General features: G+C 45.8%; 1 protein-coding gene across 1 annotated transcript; it reads left to right on the top strand.

Annotated features, from left to right (window-relative positions):
- The first annotated feature begins 218 nt into the window (after nucleotides 1-218).
- Nucleotides 219-19,017, top strand: pcyt2 (phosphate cytidylyltransferase 2, ethanolamine). The gene is made up of 13 exons (XM_084195370.1): nucleotides 219-505; nucleotides 6,024-6,112; nucleotides 6,299-6,347; nucleotides 6,551-6,663; nucleotides 6,952-7,103; nucleotides 7,441-7,482; nucleotides 7,853-7,991; nucleotides 8,282-8,364; nucleotides 9,502-9,579; nucleotides 10,198-10,263; nucleotides 15,465-15,530; nucleotides 15,642-15,730; nucleotides 16,380-19,017. The coding sequence occupies exons 1-13, from the start codon at nucleotides 384-386 to the stop codon at nucleotides 16,540-16,542; spliced, it is 1,251 nt and encodes a 416-aa protein (XP_084051496.1). The 5' UTR covers nucleotides 219-383; the 3' UTR covers nucleotides 16,543-19,017.
- Nucleotides 19,018-19,516: the final 499 nt, after the last annotated feature.

The raw sequence follows: 19,516 nt of genomic DNA, 5'->3' as shown, positions 1-19,516 counted from the left end.
TGTAGCTAGCCAGTTAGCTTGGGCGCTTGAATGCGTTGTGAGGTCAGAAGGCTCGGATCAAGCCTATTCCGCGAAACGCTCTGAATTTACGGACACACCCATAATCTACGTTGTGCTGGTTTCCCCAATCACGCGATATGAGTGTTTATGCTGTCCCTAATCACGTGATATGAGTGTTTACGCAACCAGCATGGCCGCTACCTAAGAGGATTCATGGTACGATCATGACGCCGTTTTCACGCGAAAGGAGGCGTTGTCCCACCAGCGGCATCATTCTTCATTAAAGCCGGTGAATGAGATCGCCCAACCCGTCCTTTTAACTTGACGACATTATTTTATTATTGTGGGGTTTTAGCTCAGAGTTTTAATATTATTTTAACAAAATGATCAAGAACGGTCACCACACATCGAATGAGCCGGGGATAGAGAGCGGTGCTAAGCCGGGAGACTTGGCTTGCAGCCCAGAGAAGAGGAAGCGCTCTGTCCGGGTGTGGTGTGATGGGTGGTAAGTCGTGTAGCTACGCCTACTATCCAGCTAGCTATATTAGCTACAGGTACAAGGTTGCCTAGCTGCTAAAATGGTTTATTTCATTTTTGGTAGTCTGTTTTGCATAGTGACTTGTCTGAGTAAGTTAAGTGGCTAGGTAACGTCAGCTACACTAGTAACCAACTGTTAGCTCTAGCAACAATGTAACATTTTGGTCGATCAACTGTTGACTATAACCACTAAGCTAGATAACGTTATAACCGCACATCGTTACATTCAGCTTCAGCACAAGCCGGCTAACTAGGTATTTTTGCTACTTTGTAAACATGAATTTGAGTGTTGCTGCCTGGCCAAACAAAAGTGGCTACAAGCGTGATTATTTTGTGATTTCAATCACAAATACCCCTAAAGTCAGAGAACTACAGTACCTACTAGCTAGCTAAACTGTTTCAGTTGCCACGTTTCTGAGAGAGGGGCTGTTTAATGTGATCACAGCCTGCCAGAGTCGACCAACAGCCAGTAGGAACGGAATAATCTCAGCTAGACTGAAGTTTATGTGCACATGGTTTAGGTAGGATGTTACGTAACCTTAGCCGTCACTATGATGTATGGATATTGGAAATAGATTGGTAAAAGTTGGTACAGTGCAGTTGCTGACTTGCTGCTAGCTAACTAGTAGCCTGGTCCCAAATCGGGTTGTGCTTTTTCCTACTCCATTGCATTGTTATTGTCAAGCTAAACATGACAATTCCATGAGGAATTGGCAATGGAGCAGAAACAGACTAGCACCAGGCTAGTTTACTACAGCCATAGACAATATATAAGTTCTAGCTATATCTATGGCTACAGCCTTTCTCATCTATAGCTGGCCTACTGTGGTTGGCTGGCAACGGTTGGTAGGCAGGAAGAACGGTCATTCGTTGATTGATCTGAAATTCACTTTTTTTTAGCTACCTAGATATCAATATTGAAAGGTATACAAACCCAGAACAGACTAGCCCAAACTAAGACCTCTTATTACTGTTATAATAGCTAACTGTAAACATGATGACGAGCTCTGTGGGGCAAAGGATATACATGGCAACCCTACTGTATGTTGCAACACTTGTTTTGTTGTCAGAGGACAATGTGCAGAGTGACATAGCTAGCTACCCAACCCAGTTGGCAAGGAAGTAAGGTTACAAAGTCCACCCTTATCAGTTGACCATAGTGTCACATCTCCTAGTGTGCAACATGCTGGTTTACATTTACATTTTGGTAATTTATCAGATGATCTTATCAGGTTGATGTTTGTTTCCCCAAACAAAAAGTTGTTTACATTATTATTAGTCATTTAGCAGACGCTCTTATCCAGAGCGACATACAGGAGATATTAGGGCTAAGTGCCTTGCTCAAGGGCACATCGACAGATTTTTCACCTAGTCGGCTCGGGGATTAGAACCAGCGACCTTTCGGATACTGGCACAACGCTCTTAACCACTAAGCTACCTGCCACCCGTTTACTTTCAGCAGTAGCTTGGTATTAGTTAAAGTCTACACCTGTTTTATTTGGCGCATGTGACAAATACAATTTTATTTGACTAGTAGCTAATAAGCCTTTATTCAAGTTTGTAGAATACATGAATGCCTGATAAGGCTCCTTCCTGGGTGATGTTTCCCCTAGGTACAGATCTAGGGTCAGTGTCCCCTCCCCCAATCCTAACCTTAACCATTAGTGGGGAAAATGCCAAAATGACCCAAGATCAGCGTCTACTCTAGGGGCAACTTCTTCCTTACTCCCCTGATAAGGATGATGTAGAAGCTCTGTGATCGATGCTGCTGTCTGCCAGGTGGAAAATGACCTGCAGTGACCTTTATCTCCCTGTGGATTAGAGAGGAGACAGGAGAGACACACCCAGTAACTCATTGGCCAAGGTCAATAACATGCTCTGATGCCCTTGCTCTGGCTTGGTTCAAATACTTTACCTGGGCCATATTCATTAACTGAACTTTTCCAAAAAGAAATGCGCTTGTTTTAGTTTTGTTGCAAACCGCTACGGTGTGCACTAAATCAATAGGAAATACGACCCTGGCTTACTATCACTGATCCAACACGGCTGGATAGGTGAAAGTAAAGGATTCTACTACTTAGCTTTCACCTATTAACAGAAACCAGATCAGTGATTAGGCTATTTCAAAGAAGGGGGGAGGAGGAAGGAAGGATGCATTTTGAGAGTACTCAAACAGGGCTAGTCTCTCATTCCCGCCCATCCACACCACCTAGTACCTACAGCCTGCTCATCATGGGATGTGGCCAAACAGGGCTAGTCTCTCACTCCCGCCCATCCACACCACCTAGTACCTACAGCCTGCTCATCATGGGATGTGGCCAAACAGGGCTAGTCTCTCACTCCCGGCCATCCACACCACCTAGTACCTACAGCCTGCTCATCATGGGATGTGGCCAAACAGGGCTAGTCTCTCACTCCCGGCCATCCACACCACCTAGTACCTACAGCCTGCTCATCATGGGATGTGGCCAAACAGGGCTAGTCTCTCACTCCCGGCCATCCACACCACCTAGTACCTACAGCCTGCTCATCATGGGATGTGGCCAAACAGGGCTAGTCTCTCACTCCTGGCCATCCACACCACCTAGTACCTACAGCCTGCTCATCATGGGATGTGGCCAAACAGGGCTAGTCTCTCACTCCCGCCCATCCACACCACCTAGTACCTACAGCCTGCTCATCATGGGATGTGGCCAAAATGGCAGCCTATATTGTGAACTTCTTTTGACCAAGGGCACCACTTTTGGTCAGAGCCCTATAGTGCACTTACTGTAATACTATATAGCCTATATGGGTAGTGTCCCAAAGTGAACCCTATTTCCTTTATAGTGCACTACTTTTGCCCAGGGCCCATAAGGCTCTGCTTAAATGTAGTACACCATGTAAGGAATAGAGTACCATTAGGGACGTAGACATGGTCTTGCTGAGTTTACTTGAGGCGAGAGCCAACTGACCCCCACCTCACCCGTTCTCACCGTGTGACTGGTGCTGGTGGTGGCATAGCTATAAACATTGCTCTCTCACACACACACACACAGCAGGCACACACACACAGGCACTCTGCCCCTCGTGGACCCAGGCAGAAAGCTAGTTTGTTTTGACATGGCAGTCCAGAATAGTAGATATAAATAACTAACCAACATAGTGAACATATCGTCCAGTGACAGATACAGCATGAGGGTAGCAGAGGGGTCTTGTTGGGGTCTTTTTAGAGGGTAGCAGAGGGGTCTTTTAGGGGGGCAGAGAGAGAGCGAGAGATTCTACTTCGAGATCGAGAAAGAGGAAGAGATGGGCCTAGAGAGAGGGTGAGAAAGAGGAGAGATAGGCCTAGAGAGAGGGTGGGAAGAGGGAGAGATAGGCCTAGAGAGAGGAAGCGAGAGGGAGAGATAGGCCTAGAGAGAGGGAGAGAAAGAGGGAGAGATAGGCCTAGAGAGAGGGAGAGAAAGAGGGAGAGATAGGCCTAGAGAGAGGGAGAGAAAGAGGGAGAGATAGGCCTAGAGAGAGGGAGAGAAAGAGGGAGAGATGGGCATAGAGAGGGAGAGATAGGCCTAGAGAGGGAGAGATAGGCCGAGAGAGGGAGAGAAAGAGGGAGAGATAGGCCTAGAGAGAGGGAGAGCAGAGGGAGAGATAGGCATAGAGAGGGAGAGAGAGGGAGAGATAGGCCTAGAGAGGGAGAGATAGGCCTAGAGAGAGGGAGAGATAGGCCTAGAGGGAGAGAAAGAGGGAGAGATAGGCCTAGAGAGAGGGAGAGAAAGAGGGAGAGATAGGCCTAGAGAGGGAGAGAAAGAGGGAGAGATATGCCTAGAGAGGGAGAGAAAGAGGGAGAGATATGCCTAGAGAGAGGGCGAGAAAGAGGAGAGATATGCCTAGAGAGAGGGAGAGATAGGCCTAGAGAGAGGGTGAGAAAGAGGAGAGATATGCCTAGAGAGAGGGAGTACATAAAAATAAAACAGAAGCACTTAGTCTAGTTTGTTACAGAGTACTACGTCCCAAATGGCACCCTATTTCCTACAAGGCCTACATAGTGCACTCAGAATGATTTCTTTACATAGCGGAATGAACTAGTGGCTGTTTGTTCAAAACCCAGCAAGGTATGTGGACAGGACAGATCTGTCAGAGGTAGGCTCTCTGTACTATACTGCCAGTATAAAGGACAGATCTATCAGAGGTAGGCTCTCTGTACTATACTGCCAGTATAAAGGACAGATCTATCAGAGGTAGGCTCTCTGTACTATACTGCCAGTATAAAGGACAGATCTATCAGAGGTAGGCTCTCTGTACTATACTGCCAGTATAAAGGACAGATCTATCAGATGTAGGCTCTCTGTACTATACTGCCAGTATAAAGGACAGATCTATCAGAGGTAGGCTCTCTGTACTATACTGCCAGTATAAAGTAGAGTTGTTGGGAGTCTCCAGTTGATCTGCCTGTCTCCTCCAGGTCTAGGGATAGTGTGTGTGTCGTCTTGGTTACACCTCAGGGATAATTCCCATGGTAATCCTGGGGTTAATTACAGAGAGGAATCGGTAATCTCACACACACACACACACACACACACATTACAGAGAGAGGATGACTCCCATACTGCTAGATCCACACATTGTACTTTCCTAGGGCTGAATCCTAACTTGAGAAACGTAACTTGTTGTGTAAGGTGTAAATCATACCATGGCTGGTAGTCATGTGAAGGGAGGACAGAAGGAGGACGGAGCAGGCTGTAAGGTTGTGTGGGGTGATGGGTCTGCTGTGTGTAAGTGGAGAGGTTCCTCCATATCTATTCCATTAGAGGTGTCTACAGGCAGGCCAGGCATCTACCAGTGGATACAGATGGCAACTATCAAGTATAGGGCAGGCTACTACTCATAACATACACTAGCCCCTCCTTTAGACCAGCTCAGTTAGAGAGAGACACACACAGTGTGCGTATGTGTGTGTGTGTGTAGTTAATGACATCATGCCCTCTCTCCCTGTCCTGTAGTTATGACATCATGCCCTCTCTCCCTGTCCTGTAGTTATGACATCATGCCCTCTCTCCCTGTCCTGTAGTTATGACATCATGCCCTCTCTCCCTGTCCTGTAGTTATGACATCATGCTCTCTCTCCCTGTCCTGTAGTTATGACATCATGCTCTCTCTCCCTGTCCTGTAGTTATGACATCATGCCCTCTCTCCCTGTCCTGTAGTTATGACATCATGCCCTCTCTCCCTGTCCTGTAGTTATGACATCATGCTCTCTCTCCCTGTCCTGTAGTTATGACATCATGCCCTCTCTCCCTGTACTGTAGTTATGACATCATGCCCTCTCTCCCTGTCCTGTAGTTATGACATCATGCCCTCTCTCCCTGTCCTGTAGTTATGACATCATGCCCTCTCTCCCCGTCCTGTAGTTATGACATCATGCCCTCTCTCCCTGTCCCGTAGTTATGACATGCGCTCTCTCCCTGTCCTGTAGTTATGACATCATGCCCTCTCTTCCTGTCCTGTAGTTATGACATGGTGCACTATGGCCACTCCAACCAGCTGAGACAGGCTAAGGCCATGGGAGATTACCTCATCGTTGGCGTACACACGGATGGTGAGCACACACACACACACACACACACACACACACACACACACACACACACACACACACACACACACACACAGGTATTAATCACAAGTATCTCATTCTCTGCTGTTTCTTCACTTCTCTCTCTGTTTCCCTCTGGACAACAGAACAGTAATATACACTAATTTCCCTCCTCCTTCCTTCCTTCAGGAGAGATCTCGAAGCACAAGGGTCCTCCTGTCTTCACCCAGGCAGAGAGGTAGAACTGTAACTTTTTTATTCTGATATCTTTTGTTTATTGTTTTAGTTAGCATTTCCAATTGTTAATATTTAAATGTAAGTTGTACTCGCAGTTCAGCTTGTTGCTGACACTTGTACAAAGTTCTGTTGAAAAACAGTAAGAAAATCACTACATTTAGTTTTCATGTAAATGGGCAATAAAGTTATGTAATGGTGTTGTAGGTATAAGATGGTGCAGGCTATCAAGTGGGTGGATGAGATCGTAGAGGGTGCTCCCTATGTCACCACACTGGACACACTGGACAAATACAACAGTGACTTCTGCGTCCACGGAGGTAAGAGGGAGGGGGGAGGGAGGGTGGCGGGAGGAGATGGGGAGGTAAAGGGGAGGGGGAGGACTGATAGTCCGGGGGGGGGGGGGGTTATATAATATATATATATTTATTTTAAAGGAGAACAGAGACTCCTCCTCCTTCTATATTTCTCTCTTTATTTAGACAGTTCAGAATGTAAATTCCAGGCTATAGATGTAGAGCGGCAGAACAGTGTCGGGGGGGGGGGGGGGGGGGGATCTCATGTTGATGTCAGAAAACTAACTACAACATTGTCCTTGTTTACCTTAGATGACATCACTCTGACGGTGGACGGTAAGGACACGTATGCGGAGGTGAAGAGAGAGGGCCGGTACCGGGAGTGCAGACGCACCCAGGGGGTCTCAACCACAGACCTGGTGGGGCGCATGCTGCTCATGACTAAAGCCCACCACAGCAACATCGTGAGTACTACACAGACATGCAGCACACACACACACACACACACAGAGCACTCTGACCCTACAGTCACCTTAGTGTGTGTGTGTGTGTGTGAACCAGTGGAGGCTGCTGAGGGGAGGACGGCTCATAATAATGGCTGGAACGGAGCAAATGGTATGAAACACATGGAAACCATGGAAACCAGGCGTTTGATGTATTTTATAACGTTCCATTGATTCCGCTCCAGCCTTTACCACCAGCCCGTCCTCCCCAGTTACGGTGACACCAACCTCCTGTGGCTTTACACTGTTGTAATGGCAGAATTCACACAAGCAAAACTCTCCCTCTGTCGGTTTACAGGACAACTCAGACTACCAACAGCACACAGACAACTTTGGGAAGGTAAATATTACTATTCAAATATATTCTGAAGCGGAACTGGAGATGAAAAAACTATTTTTTGTTGTGGATTATTCTGAACACAAGGGGGCGCAATTACACTGCTCAATACAACCATGGTGTGCTGTACATCACAATGAAAATAGTACTGTAGTATATTCAGATGAAACGTTCAGAAAGTTGCAAATATAAATGTAAGTACGTTTTTTTGGAAACAAAATGTATCTTTGGAACAACCACGTGAGACTGCTTTCTGAGGAGTTACTTCCCCAGGCTTTCCAACAACTGTGAGAAGCCTGGTTTTCTGAAGCTAGGGTTTGGAGTATAACTGACCCTTCCTCTCTATCTCTCCTGCCCTCCATGTTCTTCCCAGGGTCCTAAGGGCCACAGTCCATGGACGGGAGTGTCCCAGTTCCTCCAGACGTCCCAGAAGATCATCCAGTTTGCCTCAGGACAGGAGCCCCAACCTGGGGACACCATCATCTACGTAGCCGGGGCCTTCGACCTCTTCCGTATCCTTATGTACCGCTGTGTCTGTGAGAGAGACAGAATCAAAGGGTGGTTGTTTGTCTGTGAGAGAGACACAGACAAAGGGTGGTTGTTTGTGTGTGAGAGAGACACAGACAAAGGGTGGTTGTTTGTGTGTGAGAGAGACACAGACAAAGGGTGGTTGTTTGTGTGTGAGAGAGACACAGACAAAGGGTGGTTGTTTGTGTGTTTGTCTGTGAGAGAGACACAGTCAAAGGGTGGTTGTCTCTCTCTCTCTCTGTGTGTTATTACCTTGACCACTCCTCTCCGTCAGACATTGGTCATGTTGACTTCCTGGAGACGGTCTACAAACAGGCTGAGAGGCCTTACGTCATCGTGGGACTGCACTTTGACCAGGTATGTACACACACTTAAACACACACGTTCAGCAAACGCCATCAGATTCTCTATGGAGAATGTGGTTTTATAACCCTGTAGACACGATGGGGGGGTGGTATGCATGCAAACCTGACTTTCCTACTGTTTCACTGGCCAGCTCACACACACACAGGCCCATGGTACGCACAGACACACACACACTGTTAAAGAGAAACATGTGGATCCAATTGACTGTACATTTTATGAAGGATTGATGTACAGGTCTAATAAAGCTACAGAGGGCCTCGCTGCTCGTGTTCCCCAATCTGTTTCACATTCCAATAAAACATGCTGCCATTGGTTGAGAGCCAGTATAAATACTCTGTCATTGGTCCTCAACTGTGGGGGGGGGGGGTTATCCTATTCCTTTTAGATACTGTTCTAAGGTCAGTTGTGATGGAATGCTGAAGGATCAATCCTAGCACGAGGAGACTGTGCTCAACACAGTCTTCAAGTAAAAAAGTCTGCTTGGAACCAAAAATAGATTAATAAATATATATATAATGGAAAAAGGGCCAAATCTTAAGCTTCACCATTAGTGGGGAACACAAAACTGACCTAAGATCAGTGTCTAGAGGCAACGTTAACCTACTTCACTTTGTAACCTCCCATAGACTTAGATAGACACCACTATTGGCCAAAAACATGGGCATTGAGGACTTTCACCATTTTGAAGTAGTCAACTGGGCTCACATTGTTCTATCCAGGTCATCAGGAGGGATCAGCCAATTAATTATACTCGTGAGCAAACACTCCATAACATCAGGTGGCAGTAAATCGGCAACCTTGGCTTTCTACCTGTTCAAACAACACACTCCAGGTGGCAGTATGCACCCTTTCAGTTTGTTTACCAACTCATAGAAGTAGTAGAAGAAGAAAATGGACCACTTCAAAATGGAGATGGCCTCAATGGCGCTGCCCCTGCTCTCACAGACGCCATAATGGGACAGATACAATGATGCGATGTCTATCGAAGTCTATGTAACCTCCGTTACCCCTGTTTCACATTGCAATAAAGCCTCCTGTCATTGGTCGAGAGCTAGTAAAATATCCTGACATTGGTCGAAAGCCAGTAACTAGCCTGTCCATTGGTTGTTGTGTTTTTCTGTCAACCAGGAAGTTAATCGCTACAAAGGGAAGAACTACCCAATCATGAACATCCACGAGAGAACCCTGAGTGTCCTGGCCTGCAGGGTGAGAACAGACACACGCTTCTTTGTAACCCCTTGGGCTCAGTAGTCACAGACTGTTAAAGCTATGTCCATACACACTGAAGGACGGTAGGCTCTCTCCTCCATTCAGCTCTCATCAGACCAGCTACAGAACAATGAGCCTCTGTCCTCCCGGTGTCTGTGTGTGTTCATCTCAAACCATATGTTTGTGTGTGATTGCATGCATATTTTAATGTGTGTGTGTGTCGACGTGTCCTGAGAATGTGTTTTATGAAGTCGTTATCCGAATCCAAAACAGCACTCGATTGCTCAAACCACACAAAGGGTATTTATACACAAACACACACACACAGGATTACGCAATTCCATAACCATTCAGCGTTAACACAAAGCCTGAAACTGTCTCCCTGTCCTGTGCCAGAGCTATAACTCAATGTCTAAGACACAGTGTTGATAGTCAGCCCTCGACCTAAACACAACCATTACACAACACTCACAACAACACACTCCGACCCCTCAACTTGCTCTGTTATTTTGTTTGTTTATTTATTTTCTATCATGTAACTTGGTTCTCTCTCTCCCTCTCTCCCTCTCTCTCACTCTCACACACACACACACACACACACCCCTCCTCCTCCAGTATGTATCAGAGGTGGTGATCGGGGCTCCCTACGCTGTGGGTAAAGATCTGCTGGACCACTTCAAGGTGAGACACACACACACACAGAGAGACAAACAGGAAGACCCAGACACATTGAAACAATGGTATTGTTTGACTGGGAGAAGAGACAGACATCTTTCCTAACATGCCTAGCTTCTCTTAGGGGGAAACATGTACAATGACCTGTAGTGTGTTTAAACGGACCTTTGTCCTGTGTGTATGGGACTGGGCATGGTTCCAGACTGGGGTGCTGTAGTAGTGACCAGCTGGTAGTGGATAGCAGACAGTCTACAGACTGGGGTGCTGTAGTAGTGACCGGCTGGTAGTGTATAGCAGACAGTCTACAGACTGGGGTGCTGTAGTAGTGACCAGCTGGTAGTGTATAGCAGACAGTCTACAGACTGGGGTGCTGTAGTAGTGACCGGCTGGTAGTGGATAGCAGACAGTCTACAGACTGGGGTGCTGTAGTAGGGACCGGCTGGTAGTGGATAGCAGACAGTCTACAGACTGGGGTGCTGTAGTAGTGACCGGCTGGTAGTGTATAGCAGACAGTCTACAGACTGGGGTGCTGTAGTAGTGACCAGCTGGTAGTGTATAGCAGACAGTCTACAGACTGGGGTGCTGTAGTAGTGACCGGCTGGTAGTGTATAGCAGACAGTCTACAGACTGGGGTGCTGTAGTAGTGACCGGCTGGTAGTGGATAGCAGACAGTCTACAGACTGGGGTGCTGTAGTAGTGACCGGCTGGTAGTGTATAGCAGACAGTCTACAGACTGGGGTGCTGTAGTAGTGACCGGCTGGTAGTGTATAGCAGACAGTCTACAGACTGGGGTGCTGTAGTAGTGACCGGCTGGTAGTGTATAGCAGACAGTCTACCAGTGGCGGCTCCTGAAAAAATTCTCAGGGGGGGCAATTTTTCTGACGATTTAGGTGACCTACACACATTTTTAAAAAGATATGTCCAGCAACAACATGAAGACAGGGGCAGCATATAAGTCAATACCAGAAGCATTTATCGACTGATCTCAAAAGTGTTGGCTTACAAAATCAAAATAAGTTATCACAGTAAAATTAATCAAGGGTGTTCTTTCACATTCCTCAACACTGCATAAACAATATGCATTTCCATAAACAAATTAAATATCAGCTGAAAATACAGCATCTTGGTATTTGTTCAGATTGCAGGATCAACAAGAGCTTTTACCACATTTTTTGCCTCATGGTTGAATTGGAAATATGTGCACCTGAGCATAATTCACAACAAGCAAGCAGGAGCTTTTGATAGAGGCTACTGAAAACATTGATGCAAGTTATTGGTAATAAGAAATTTTTATAGACTTCCATATTCTGCCCTCTTGTATAGATTTGTGAAAATGAACAGTGATAGACATTTCGCCTGAAAACAGAATTTGAAAGTAATTTCTAGAAAAGGTAAACACAGCTATCTGTATGGCTTTGTAAAAATGAACAACCATATTCTGGCCAATTGTATAGATTTGTAAATATGAACAACCATATTCTGGCCAATTGTATAGATTTGTAAAAATGAACATGAACAGATTTTTTATTTTTTTGAATGGCAGTACCTTTCAAACATGTCTGCTTGCAGTAAGGTAGCACTCACAAGGTGGCCAGAGAAAGAGAACCTTTCTTTGGTGTGATCCAGGATGGTGTTGCAGACCTCTTCAGACAGCCTCTGCTTCTCCTCTTCTCTCAAAGCTGTTCTGGGTCTTTTGGCTCCTGTTGCTTCTTGCAGCTGCTGTTGAGAGGAGTCCCTGAAGGCAAACAGACCAATGTGTTTGTTGGCTTTGTACAGTATTGTTGTCTATGTGAATGAACCCGTGAATGAATGAACCCGTCCGGATGGCTTCAAAACATTCTATGAGGTCGTCTCGATTCTCGTAGACAGTGTTCACGACTCTGCTGTTGCTAACCTCATCGTTGTGGCGGCGGACAGCTAGTGTCGTAGTAAATATATTCACTCTCCCCAAAGCAGACAATCTCAAACAGCTATCCATGTGGGTCTTTGACAGCTCATTTTTCTTAATCTTTTCTGAAAGATGGTGCATGTCGGTTACACCAGTCGCTGTCCAAGCGGTGCTGTCTGCCGTGCCGCCTTCAGGGTGAAAGAGTAGTTTCTTAGTTACGTTCATGGTTACGTTACGTTACGTATGACGAAAGCGCGTAAGTGCAAGCCCTCAGAAACCCATAGAGATTGTATTGAAAGCTCTGATATTTGAAAAAAATATATTTTACATTAGAGGCTATGAGAGACTTCTGGGCGATTTTCAACCTGACTGAAATCGCCCCAAAACGGGCGGGGACATTTGAAGCACGACTTTAGCCTGATTGGACATTTAGTGGCAGTCAGATCAGACGTCTAGATTAGAACACTGAACTACTGTTGCCGTGATATAATTGATTAGAAAAAAAATCCCTTCCTTTTCCCGTTTGGCAGTGCGTCACCCATATCGCCCTAATGAACACACCGCCCCTGCAGTCTACAGACTGGGGTGCTGTAGTAGTGACCGGCTGGTAGTGTATAGCAGACAGTCTACAGACTGGGGTGCTGTAGTAGTGACCGGCTGGTAGTGTATAGCAGACAGTCTACAGACTGGGGTGCTGTAGTAGTGACCGGCTGGTAGTGTATAGCAGACAGTCTACAGACTGGGGTGCTGTAGTAGTGACCGGCTGGTAGTGGATAGCAGACAGTCTACAGACTGGGGTGCTGTAGTAGTGACCGGCTGGTAGTGTATAGCAGACAGTCTACAGACTGGGGTGCTGTAGTAGTGACCGGCTGGTAGTGGATAGCAGACAGTCTACAGACTGGGGTGCTGTAGTAGTGACCGGCTGGTAGTGTATAGCAGACAGTCTACAGACTGGGGTGCTGTAGTAGTGACCGGCTGGTAGTGTATAGCAGACAGTCTACAGACTGGGGTGCTGTAGTAGTGACCGGCTGGTAGTGTATAGCAGACAGTCTACAGATGTCCCTTTCTCGCTAGCTCTCTCTCTCTCTCTCTCTCGTTAGTTCTCTCTCCCTCTGTCTCTCGTTAGTTCTCTCTCTGTCTCTCGCTAGATCTCTCTCTCTCTCTCTCTCTCTCTCTCTCTCTCTCGTTAGTTCTCTCTCCCTCTGTCTCTCGCTAGTTCTCTCTCTCGCTAGTTCTCTCTCTCGCTAGATCTTTCTCTCTCGCTAGTTCTCTCTCACTCTTGCTAGTTCTCTCTCTCTCTCTCGTTAGTTCTCTCTCTCTCTCGCTAGTTCTCTCTCCCTCTGTCTCTCGCTAGCTCTCTCCCTCCCTCTCTCACTAGCTCTCGCTCTCCCTCCCTCTCTCGCTAGTTCTCTCTCGCTAGTTCTCTCCCTCGCTAGTTCTCTCCCTCTCTCCCTCGCTAGTTCTCTACTTCAAAGCAAGTAAAGTAGATAATAAACAAAAGTGAAATAAACAATCAAAATTAACAGTAAACATTACACACAAAAGTTCCAAAAGAATAAAGACATTTCAAATGTCATAATATGTGCAAATAGTTAATGTACAAAAGGGAAAATAAATAAACATAAATATGGGTTGTATTTACAATGGTGTTTGTTCTTCACTGGTTGCCCTTTTCTTGTGGCAAAAAGTCACAAATCCTGCTGCTGTGATTGCACACTGTGGTATTTCACCCAATAAATATGGGAGTTTATCAAAATTGGGTTAGTTTTTGAATTCTTTGTGGGTCTGTGTAATCTGAGGGAAATATGTGTCTCTAATATGGTCATACATTTGGAAGGAAGTTAGGAAGTGCAGCTCAGTTTCCATCTCATTTTGTGGGCAGTGTGCACATAGCCTGTCTTCTCTTGAGAGCCAGGTCTGCCTACAGTGGCCTTTCTCAATAGCAAGGCTATGATCACTGAGTCTGTACATAGTCAAAGCTTTCCTTAATTTTGGGTCAGTCACAGTGGTCAGGTATTCTGCCACTGTGTACTCTCTGTTTAGGGCCAAATAGCATTCTAGTTTGCTCTGTTTTTTTGTTAATTCTTTCAAATGTTTCAAGTAATTATCTTTTTGTTTTCTCATGATTTGGTTGGGTCTAATTGTGTTGCTGTCCTGGGGCTCTGTGGGGTCTGTTTGTGTATGTGAACAGAGCCCCAGGACCAGCTTGCTTAGGGGACTCTTCTCCAGGATCATCTCTCTGTAGGTGATGGCTTTGTTATGGAAGGTTTGGGAATCGCTTCCTTTTAGGTGGTTGTAGAATTTAACGGCTCTTTTCTGGATTTTGATAATTAACGGGTTTTGGCCTAATTCTGCTCTGCATGCATTATTTGGTGTTTTACGTTGTACACTGAGGATATTTTTTGCAGAATTCTGCATGCAGAGTCTCAATTTGGTGTTTGTCCCATTTTGTGAATTCTTGGTTGGTGAGCGGACCCCAGACCTCACAACCATAAAGGGCAATGGGTTCTATAACTGATTCAAGTATTTTTAGCCAGATCCTAATTGGTATGTTGAATTTTATGTTCCTTTTGATGGCATAGAAGGCCCTTCTTGCCTTGTCTCTCAGATCGTTCACAGCTTTGTGGAAGTTACCTGTGGCGCTGATGTTTAGGCCGAGGTATGTATAGTTTTTTGTGTGCTCTAGGACAACGGTGTCTAGATGGAATTTGTATTTGTGGTCCTGGCAACTGGACCTGTTTTGGAACACCATTATTTTTTTGTCTTACTGAGATTTACTGTCAGGGCCCAGGTCTGACAGAATCTGTGCAGAAGATCTAGGTGCTGCTGTAGGCCCTCCTTGGTTGGGGACAGAAGCAGCAGATCATCAGCAAACAGTAGACATTTGACTTCAGATTCTAGTAGCGCTCTCCCTCTAGCTCCCTCTCTCACTTTTCCACTGTTTCCCTCCGTCTATGGTAGTTAATGGGAGCCTTGCAGGCCAGGGTTGAAGTTCCTGGTGAATAAGCCAAGGTGAACCAAGACACCATAAGGTGTACCATAGATATCTCCTTTCTTCTACTACAAATGTGGATGATCGTATATGTTATACCATAGATATTATTGATCTGTTATACCGTAGGAATGTATGATTAGGTTATACTATGTATAAGTATGATCATAAAGGTTATACCATAGATATTATTGATCATATCTTAAAATGGTCCATGTCACTTCCTGTTATACCATAGATATGTATGATCAATCGTGTAGGTTATACTATAGATATTATTGATCCTATTGACTATACTCTTATGATCAATGATGTCACTTCTTGTAGGTGGACCTGGTGTGTCATGGGAAGACGGAGGTGTTTCCTGACAAGGACACTTCAGACCCTTACGCTGTGAGTACTGACTGTGTGTGTGTGTGTTTGTCTGTGTGTTTTGCAGTATTCGTGAGTGATTTTCTGTATTTTTGTGTGATTGCATGTTATTGTGTGTGTGTGTCCCCCCAGGAGCCTAAGAAGAGAGATATCTTCCGTACAGTAGACAGTGGTAACTGTCTGACCACCGATGACATCGTCCAGAGAATCATCAAGAACAGGTAAGGGCCTCTCTCACACAGTAGCCTTGAACTGTCTGTCTGTCTGTCTGTCTGTCTGTCTGTCTGTCTGTCTGACCCATCTATCACTGTCTACCTTCTGTCTCCCCTCTACCCCTCATCTGGTTCTCTCCCCCTCATCTGGTCCTCTCCCCCTCATCTGGTCCTCTCTCCCTCATCTGGTCCTCTCGCCCTCATCTGGTCCTCTCCCCCTCTCATCTGGTCCTCTCCCCCTCTCATCTGGTCCTCTCCCCCTCTCATATGGTCCTCTCCCCCTCTCATCTGGTCCTCTCCCCCTCTCATCTGGTCCTCTCTCCCTCTCATCTGGTCCTCTCTCCCTCATCTGGTCCTCTCCCCCTCATCTGGTCCTCTCCCCCTCTCATCTGGTCCTCTCCCCCTCTCATCTGGTCCTCTCCCCCTCTCATCTGGTCCTCTCCCCCTCTCCTCTCCCCCTCTCATCTGGTCCTCTCCCCCTCATCTGGTCCTCTCCCCCTCATCTGGTCCTCTCCCCCTCATCTGGTTCTTTTTCATCCATCTCTCCCTCCTTGTTTATTTGGTATTTCATGGTTTTAAATCCTGTGAAGCTTCTTGTATTGCTACCTTGCACAAAACGCGCTACACAAATAAAGTTTGTTTGGTTCTCTCGCTCCAGGCTGCAGTTTGAGGCGAGGAACCAGAAGAAGGAGGCGAAGGAGATTGCGGTGTTTGAGGCGATGAAGCGCCAGGCAGAGGGAGAGCAGGCTGGGGACAAGGCCCAGGCAGCACAGCAACCAGATCAAACTAGTTCAAACCAGATCCAGCTGTCCCAAAACTGATCCTAACCCAGCGTTTCCCAAACTGGAGAAACTCTGAAATAACTTATTTTTTAAAAATAGCGCTTGGTTCATAGAACTGGGGTTGTCAGTAACCTCCGGTAGCTGCTTGATCCGGTTGTAATAATTAGAACAGTTTTTGTTTTCTTCCTACAAATGTGGCTATCTTTTGAACGGTTTAATCTACGGTTTCCCTCTACAATGCCCAGAAGCCTCAGAACAGAGTGGACAAGACCAGGAACTAAATCAGACTGGAGGAAAAATAACAAATGATGTTATTTTCTACACAGATCATACAACATTATTGTCTGATCTTTTGAACTTCCCAATACCTTTGACGCATTTGGCACTTCAAATCATACTTCCTTCAGATTGAAATACTGTCAAATGTTCATGTTCTGTCAGACTGATTTGTAGTAGACTGTCATAGCCCCAATTAAGAAAGCAAACATTGGCTGTTGATTTCATCACTTTTTGTCACGAGTGTCTGCCAGTTTTCACTCCCTTGGACCTGATGACTTAAGGTCAGTAATTAATCAGGAGCTCCCCTCACCTGGTTGTCTAGGTCTAAAAACCTGCAGACACTAGGCCCTCCGTGGCATGAGTTTGACACCCCTGTCCCAGCCGAACCGGTTCCACCTGACCCAAACCGGATCAGATCAAACTGCAGAACCAGATTTTAACAAAAACTCAAACCAAGACCCACCCCCCCTCACCAGCTAACGAGAACACAAAAATAACCCTCTCCCCCTGTCAGTGGAGGCTGCTGAGGGGAGGACAGCTCATAATAATGGCTGGAATGGAGTGAATTAAATCTTATCAAACATGCGAAAACAATGTGTTTGATACCAATTCCATTCCGGCCATTATTATGAGCCGTCCTCCCCTCAGCAGCCTCCACTGTCCCCTATACACACCCCCTCTCTCTCCTTCGTGGTTACCAGCTCACCTGAGAATCCTAACTGTCCTAGCTACCCACGCTGCTTATCACACGTTCAGGCAGAAAGGAAGAGAGAGGGAAGACACCAAGACTGAGTGTGACTGTGATGGAAAATAGAACGTTGAGAGACTTGAGAAGAAGAAAGGAGAAAAGTCTATGTAGTTGTGTGTCCTGTATATTTAGCAGTGCCTTCTAGTCTGACCTGATCCTAAGGGCTATGAATTTATTGACCCATGTAATGCGTCCCAAATGGTCCACACTTCCCTATAGGCCCTGGTCAAAAGGACTGCACTCTGTAGGGAATAGGCAGCCATTTGGGACGTAGACATTGATGTTTCCTCTTACTCCTGTGAACTATTTTTAGATCTGTTTTATACAGTTTCATGTACATAGAATGTCTCGGTCCCAAATGGCACCCTATTCCTGATATAGCGCACTACTTTGGACCAGGACCTCCATAGGGCCTTGGTCAAAAGTAGTGTGCTATATGTGTGTCCTGCGGTTACAGCCGCTGAGCCCAGCACACATACATACATGCCAGAGTTGACGTAGCTGCTCAGCCTGAAGTGTCCCCTCTTGCGCCGTGGAATAGTTGGCTTTTCTGTGGCGTGATCTGTAAGACGCTTCAGGAGGGCGGTCACGTGTGTTTGAGGCAGAGGTCTTGGGTTCCAGCATCGGTAGGAGCCAACTCATTTACATTTTACTCATTTAGCAGACGCTCTTATCCAGAGAGACTTACAGTTAGTGAGTGCATACATTTATTTTTCATACCCCCCGTGGGAATCGAACCCACAACCCTGGCGTTGCAAACGCCATGCTCTACCAACTGAGCTACATCCCTGCCGGCCATTCCCTCCCCTACCCTGGACGACGCTGGGCCAATTATGCGCCGCCCCATGCGTCTCCCGATCGCGGCCGGCTACGACAGAGCCTGGATTCGAACCAGGATCTCTAGTGACACAGTTAGCACTGCGATGCAGTGCCTTAGACCACTGCGCCACTCGGTGCACAACTCGGGAGGAAGCGGTACCCTTTAAGCAAGCAGCATGACGTTCTTTACATAGCTATGGGTTTGAATCCAGCACACTACCCTCCCTGTCTTTCCAACACTGTACTATCTCTTCAATAAATAAATAAATAGTGCACTACATAGGGAATAGGGTGCGCTCTGGTCAATTGCAGTGCACTATATAGGGAATAGGGTGCCATTTCAGACGCACCCTCTGTCTTGTATGTAACAATGATTCAGGACTCTGAATGTTTTCTTTTCTTGTTTTTAATGTGTTGGTTTGTGGGTAATTAATTTAAAACATTTTTAGAGACGTACGGACAATGAACTTGATGTTGTAGCACTTGTTGAATGGGGGAGTCAAGTGTGTGTGTATATGTGAGAGAGGCTGTGTTTGAGAGTGTGTGAGACTGGAAAAAAAGGTGCATGTATATTGTATGGCTCTACCCCTCTATAAGTTGCTCTGTAAATCTGTCAATTAATTATCCGGTGATGACAAGAAAATACAAATACTGTAACTACCCAATTATTTTCTGAGGTTGTGCCTTTTTGTTGTTGTCCAATAGTCCATAATGTCTGATATGAAGTCAACTGAAAAGGTTAACATTATTTACCTACTAAGCTGAAAAATAGTCTGATAGTAAAATTGTGTGTGAACACACATTTGCTTACCACTTATGTGATAGTCTAATGATAGTTTCAGAAGTAACTTTTCCTTTAATGGTCTTCACCCATCTGAAACTTAAAGGGGCAGTGCTGTCAAAATAAATAAAAGGATATTTCCACACTGAGGTAGAAATTATACTGAAATTATGATAATGTCATTTTTTTAGTGTAAGAGGTTTTTGGAGAAAAATTGTGGGAATTTCAGCCTAATCTAATTATTAGATTCAGGTGCGCTAGATTAGGGTTGTAGCGAAAACCTACAGGATGGTAGCTCTCCAGGAACCTGGTTGGAGAGCCCTGCTCTAGAGTCTACAAATACATAAAAATTGTTGCAATGCACAAAGAATGTCATCTGGTGACCC

This window comes from Coregonus lavaretus (genome assembly GCF_964263955.1).
Source record: "Coregonus lavaretus genome assembly, contig: HAP1_SCAFFOLD_666, whole genome shotgun sequence".
NCBI classification, from domain to species: domain Eukaryota; kingdom Metazoa; phylum Chordata; class Actinopteri; order Salmoniformes; family Salmonidae; genus Coregonus; species Coregonus lavaretus.
This window is presented reverse-complemented; position numbering and strand designations above follow the sequence as displayed.

What these genes read in the sequence shown, in the direction of transcription:
- pcyt2 (XM_084195370.1), top strand. Translation starts at nt 384, where the DNA reads ATGATCAAGAACGGTCACCACACATCGAATGAGCCGGGGATAGAGAGC. An exon ending in CGGGGCCTTCGACCTCTTCC is followed by an intron (nt 7,992 to 8,281) that starts GTATCCTTATGT and finishes CCTCTCCGTCAG; the next exon opens with ACATTGGTCATGTTGACTTC. An exon ending in CAGAGAATCATCAAGAACAG is followed by an intron (nt 15,731 to 16,379) that starts GTAAGGGCCTCT and finishes CTCTCGCTCCAG; the next exon opens with GCTGCAGTTTGAGGCGAGGA.